This window comes from Hyaena hyaena, unplaced genomic scaffold (assembly GCF_003009895.1).
Source record: "Hyaena hyaena isolate Hyena2069 unplaced genomic scaffold, ASM300989v1 scaffold_621, whole genome shotgun sequence".
NCBI lineage: Eukaryota > Metazoa > Chordata > Mammalia > Carnivora > Hyaenidae > Hyaena > Hyaena hyaena.
The window spans coordinates 1122959-1129620 of NW_024081249.1; the positions used below are offsets into that span (position 1 = coordinate 1122959).

The following is a 6662-nucleotide window of genomic DNA, read 5'->3' on the forward strand; positions in this document are numbered from 1 at the left end:
TATGAATATGCATATCAAACAAGGATAATTATTCATGATATTTTTTTATTTCCTAGGGTCATAAAGAAATTTAAAAATATTTCTAGATAATCAAGTAATAATGATTATTTAGATATGTTTATTACTTTATCCTGTGACTACATTTTTAAAGCCCGTTTTCTCCTCTTTAACTTTTGGTAGACTAAAGTAATGTGCTTTTGCACATCTTTTGATAAATCTTAATCTTGCTAATAAAATTTTTGTGTGATGTGTAAATTAAGGTTTTATTTACATTCCAAATCTATTATAATACCATTTACAATTTGCTTACCTGAGATTCCTCTTTTTCAAGCCTTCAGTTTAAGATTTTCCTCTTCATTGGGGAATTTATTCCTACATGGTTACTTAGTAGCTATAGATTAAAAAATGCATTTGATTTCACTTGGCATATCTTTAGAGTTAACATTCTTATAGTTGGCAAGTTTTGGGTGGACCTATTTTCTGAAATAGTTGAAAATAAAAATATCTCAAGTTTTTAGAGAATGCAAATATTCTATATAAATAGATAAGATAGGTGGGTAGGTAGATAGGTAGTAGGCTGTTGTAGTTACTGAGTGCTAAAGACATAGGAAAAGACTTTACATGAATATGAACCTCAGAATTCAAGTTTTTAATACAATATTCACTGTCTTCTAAGTCATATATGCATAGACACACAAGTGTAAGTTAATTTCTCCAACAGTTGATAAAAGGGTTCAGCATTCGGAGTTCTGTATTATAACTGTCTTTGACAGTAGGATGAAAAGAAAAGGACTGAAAGTTCAAAAGCATCACCTTCAACTATTAGGACACAGCATCACTGGAGTTTGCTTGATGTTCCTCTGATAGACAAATGCTTTTTTCAACTTGATGTTTCAAACAGTAGCTCTTTCACTTGCAGCCATTGTCTATACCAAGTTAAAAATGCTTGGAATACCACCAAGGGAACCTTGTGAAGACAATTGGGTATGATGTCATAGACCCTTCAGGGAAACCTCTAGAAGTGAGATTCAGTCATATGAGAGACTAAACAAGAAAGATGCTTACTGAGTAAGGTGGGATCCAACAAGAGTGTAGTACAGAATGCAGTAATTTATGAATTACTATTTTCTAAGGTAGCTCAACATAACAACATTTAATGAAGAAAGGCAAACTTACCTATCTGGTATATTTGTGATTCTCGATGATTAATTACTTGAAGATTAACACATTTAAAATTCACCAGTCTTAGAAATGGAAGAAAGTGATGAACCTGATCAGCCTATCTCAGCAGGGAGGCAAGAAATTCGAAAGAGGCGACGACACAGTCAACCAATGGTAGATAAATCCCAGCAAACGGAAGTGACAGAGAAAAAGAAAAATTTGCCTATATCACAATCATCTGGCCCTAAAGCTACCCTTAGTATTGGTAACATTTCTGGAAGCAAAGTCAACCCTGAGTCTCTCAGAGTATCTTCTCAACTTCAGCAAACTTGGGCAAAGAGAAAGCGTGTACGTGATATGACTGATAAATCTCTGCAAACAGACACTACTGTAGAAGAGAAAAAAGAAGAAATCAAGTCAGTTGGTGAAACAGTGGTACCTGAAGAAATGCCAACAACTGTTGGAAAAGTAGTCCCTGAAATTCCAGAGAGTGTTCAGGAAGTAAAAGTTCCGACAAGCAGACACTCATTTCATTTCAAAATAGACAGATCTCAGCAGACCAGTTGTACTGGAGACTGGACAATGATGAACATTCCTCAAATAGAAAAAGTGGACAGAGAACAGCAGACGTCCTTTAGTGAATTAGAAATAGTGGTTATTGGCAGACCAGATAGCTCTTTTTCAAAGTCATATGAAGTTGTGCAGAAACGTAAATTCTCAGGGAAGATTTTCACTAGTGAACATCCCGAATTGCAACCCTCAACAAGTAGAGATGAAGCAACTAGGCAGGTAGGTATTAGCAGATCTTCATTTAGTCAGCAAAGCAAAAAAGGTAGTTTGGTACCTTTAGAAGATGAGCAATACGTTCCAGGTGAGGTACAGCCTCCCATTGCAGAAGAGGTCTCTGCTGAAGTGCAACCTACACCAGCTGAGGACATTACTGCAGGAAAGACCACTATTGAACTTCATCCACAAACTGAGGAAGCTCCTGCAGAAAAGGGCTCTGCCAAAGTACAGCCAACCCTGGGTGAAGAGGCTCTTTCAGAAGGGCCTCCTGCTGAAGCTCAGTCTCCAAAAGTTGAAAAAGCTCCTGTACAGCCTTTCCCAAAGGAGGAGACTCCGGAAGAAGACGCCCCTGCTAAAGTAGAGTCTATCCGTGCTGAGGAGGCTTTTTCAGGAGAGCCTTTATCAACTGAAGAGCCTTCTATACAGGAGGCCCCAGAACTTCAGCTTCCACCAGCTGTGGAGGCACCTACAGAAGAGGCTCAAACTGAAGTTCAGTCTCCACCATCTGAAGCCTCAGCTGAAGTTCAGTCTCCACCAGCGGAGGCCCTGGCCGAAGTTCAGTCTCCACCAGCAGAGGGCCTGGCCGAAGTTCAGTCTCCATCAGCTGAGGAGGCCCCAGCTGAAGTTCAGTCTCCACCATCTGAAGCCTCAGCTGAAGTTCAGTCTCCACCAGCGGAGGCCCCAGCCGAAGTTCAGTCTCCACCAGCGGAGGCCCTGGCCGAAGTTCAGTCTCCACCAGCAGAGGGCCTGGCCGAAGTTCAGTCTCCATCAGCTGAGGAGGCCCCAGCTGAAGTTCAGTCTCCACCATCTGAAGCCTCAGCTGAAGTTCAGTCTCCACCAGCGGAGACCCCAACTGAAGTTCAGTCTCCACCAGCTGAGGAGGCCCCAGCAGAAGTTCAGTCTCTACCAGCTGAGACCCCGGCTGAAGTTAAGTCTCCACCAGCTGAGGAGGCCCCAGCCGAAGTTCAGTCTCCACCAGCTGAGACCCTAGCTGAAGTTCAGTCTCCACCAGCTGAGGAGGCCCCTCCAGAAGAGGCCCCAGCTGAAGTTCAGTCTGCAACAGCTGAGGAGGCCCCTCCAGAAGAGGCCCCGGCTGAAGTTCAGTCTGCAACAGCTGAGGAGGCCCCTCCAGAAGAGGCCCCAGCTGAAATTCAGTCTCCACCAGCTGAAGCCCAGGTCGAAGTCCAGCCTCTGCCAGCTGAGGAGGCCCCTGAAAAAGAGGCCCCAGCTGAAGTTCAGTCTGCAACAGCTGAGGAGGCCCCTCCAGAAGAGGCCCCAGCTGAAGTTCAGTCTCCACCAGCTGAAGCCCAGGTCGAAGTCCAGCCTTTGCCAGCTGAGGAGGCCCCTGAAAAAGAGGCCCCAGCTGAAGTTCAGTCTGCACCAGCTGAGGAGGCCCCTGCAGAAGAGACCCCCGCTGAGGTTCAGCCTCCAGCAGCTGAGGAGGCCCCTGCAGAAGAGACCCCCGCTGAGGTTCAGCCTCCAGCAGCTGAGGAGGCCCCTGCAGAAGAGACCCCCGCTGAGGTTCAGCCTCCAGCAGCTGAGTCCTCAGAAGAAGTTCAGTCTCCACCAACTGAAGAGACCGCTGCAGAAGGGACTTTAGCTGAGGTACAGTCTCTGCCAACTGAGGAGGCCTCTGCAGAAGAGGCCCTAGCTGAATTTTGGTCTCCACCAGCTGAGGCCTCTGCAGAAGTTCAGTCTCCGCCAGATGAGGAGGCCTCTGCAGAAGAGGCTTCAGATGAAGTTTGGTCTCTACTAGACATAGAGGCCCCTGAAGAAGAGGTGTCAGCTAAAATTTGGCCTCTACTAGTAGCTAAAGAGGCCCCAGCTGAGGAGACCCCCGAAGAAGAGACCTCAGCTGAAGTTCAGTCTCTACCAAATGTGAAGGGCTCTGAAGAACAGACTCCAGATGAGTTTCAGTCTCCATCAGCTGAAGACATTACTTTAGAAATGGTCTCTGTTGACAAACAGTTTCCAGCGGCCAAAGAGGACTTTGTTACACAAATCTCTATAGAAAATGTCCTTAGTCCACCATCTGAACAAACTGCTGCAGATGAGGTTCTGGTAGACCATGTGTCTACTGAATACCAATTTCTCCAGACAGATGTCCCAGTGATAAAATTAGAATCAAAGGTTTTGGGAGATCATCAAAAACCTGAATAACCTTTGGAACTGGATCCTGTCGCTGAAGATCTAATATCAAGAAAGAGCAGGTTCCTAACTTTGAAATAGAGGGTGTCATCTATGTAGAACTAAAATAGAGACCTCTTCCTCAGCTCTAAGTAGGTCTTAACTACACTATCAATCAGAAGCTAAGGGCTTCTGGACATACACACTTTAGAAAAGTATAGGCATTTGGAAGTAAAATGGGAAATAACAGGAAACCCCAAAATATGGACTACTGGCTGGAAAATGAACAATAAAAACTAGTGGCTTAAAATGTGTTATTTTCAATCAAATCTAGCATATATGAAATATCTATTTGGAAATTAAGTAAATTGATGGTTTAATCACTTAAAATATCATTTCTATAATAAACCTTGTTGAAAAGGGTAAAGTATACTCTATAACTATATTTTACTTTCACTATATGTAGCTTACAGTGGAAAAGACATTTTCTTTGCTGTAGTTCTCTCATCTACTTTAGATTCATTGTGATTTGGTCACATAGCTAAAGGTATGTGTTTTTTTTTTCTTTTCATTATAATACATCATATCTCTAAATCTCTATTTGATTCCTTCTGAGACAAGCATTCCTTTCCTGTTTTCATCCCTATCTTGCATATTTTACGGTTCCATATCTGGATAGGAAAGCTTAAAACCTTTATAAAAGCCTTCATTTTAATGAAGATAATCCAGATAAAGTATTTTAAAAAGTGTGTAAACATAAAGAAAAATATACTTAGCCTCAAGAGCATATTTCTGCTTAGTTTTAATTTCATTTCAACTTAGACTGTGATGAGTCCTTTGGAAGCTTGATTTTTTTGTACTTTGAACTTGTGATGAAGAGTATTGAATTAGTAGTAGTACAGCAGTCTCCTCTTATCCACATTAAACAATTTTTTAGATGTTTATTTATTTTGAGAGAGAGAGAGTGTGAGCAGGGGAGGTTCAGAGAAAGAGGGAGACACAGAATCTGAAGCAGGCTCTGGGTTCCAAGCTGTCAGCACAGAGCCCAAAGTGAAGGCCAAACCCAGGAGACATGGGGTCATGGCATGAGCTGAAGTTGGAAACTTAACTGGCTGAGCCACCTAGGCACCCCTTCAGTTTTGCTTTCCATAGTTTCACTAACTCATGGTCAACTGTGGTCCAGAGGATATCTTCCATCTGATGTACCCTCTCTTGAAGGTCAATAGTAGCCTAATGCTGTGTCACAATGCCTACACCATTCAGTTGACTACATCTCATCATGTAGGCTTTTGTCACTTCATATCATAACAAGGATAAGAGTTGAATACAGTACAACAAGATATTTGGAAGGGAGAGATCACATTCACATAAGTTTTATTACAGGATATTGTTATAATTGCTCTATTTTATTATTTGTTATTGTTGTTAACCTGTTACTCTGCCTAATTTATAAATTGCGCTGTATCATAGGTATGTATATGCATAGGAAAATGCAGTATTCATAGCACTTGGTACGATCCATATTTCAGGCATTCTCTGGGGCTCTCTAAGGGTATTCTCTGTGGATAAGGGGGGAGCTACTGTATAAGTTTTTTACATTTTTGAAGAGTAATTATAGATTATTATAAGATATCTGTTAATAAAGAACATCATGGTTTCTATGGTTATGGCAACTTTTGGGAAAATATTTTCTTCAGCTATAATTAAATTGCTACATGCTGAAATAATGAGATGATTCTCTCAAAACGTTTAATTTTGTTAGTGTATTTTTCTGTTTAGCAAAAACTATAGATTGATGATTCCAGACCTTGTTAAAATTTGATGCTGTATAATTATTAGATGTTTCTCTCACTCTTCATTACCTCTGTACAGTGTGTGACAAGAGTATGTGATATTTTTAAGTATTTTTAAATAATTTTATAAGTTTTTGTAAGTGAAATCTTTTTCAATATGTGCTAAATATGAGGATGAGAAACATTCTACAGTTCTTGAATGAGGGTTGTTTCTTTTTTATATTTCCAAGTCCATTTTATTTTGTTTTCTGAGATACTTAAAATCCAGTTAAACTCCTTTTTCTAAATTTGAAGGGCTTTTTTTTTTTCTATTTTAGATTTTAGAGGCTTTTATTTAAATTCATTAGTTAATATATAATGTAATATTCGTTTCAGGAAGTACAATCAGTACTTCCATATATGACCTGGTGCTCATCATGACAAGTGTACTCCTTCATCCCCATCACCTATTTAATCCAACCCTTCACTTTCCTTCACGCTGGTATTGTTCTCTATAGTTAAGAGTCAGTTTCTTGGTTTGTCCCTCTCTGTCTCTTTTTTTCCCTTTGCTCATTTGTTTTGTTTCTTGAATTCCATATATGAGTGAAATCATATGATATTTGTCTTTTTCTGACAGACTTATTTCACTTAGTATAATACTGCCTAGCTCTCTCAATGGCATTGCAAATGGCAAGATTTCATTTTTTTTATGGCAGAATAATATTCCTGTGTGTGTGTGTGTGTGTGTGTGTGTGTGTGTGTGTATGTATCTTCTTTATCCATTCATCAATTTGTGGACACCTAGGCTATTTCCAT

General features: G+C 40.6%; 1 protein-coding gene across 1 annotated transcript; it reads left to right on the plus strand.

Annotated features, from left to right (window-relative positions):
• Positions 1–1052: 1052 nt before the first annotated feature.
• FSCB (fibrous sheath CABYR binding protein) lies at positions 1053–4384 on the plus strand. Its single transcript, XM_039257417.1, has one exon. It carries the CDS (start codon positions 1252–1254, stop codon positions 4105–4107), a length of 2856 nt encoding a protein of 951 aa, XP_039113348.1. The 5' UTR covers positions 1053–1251; the 3' UTR covers positions 4108–4384.
• Positions 4385–6662: the final 2278 nt, after the last annotated feature.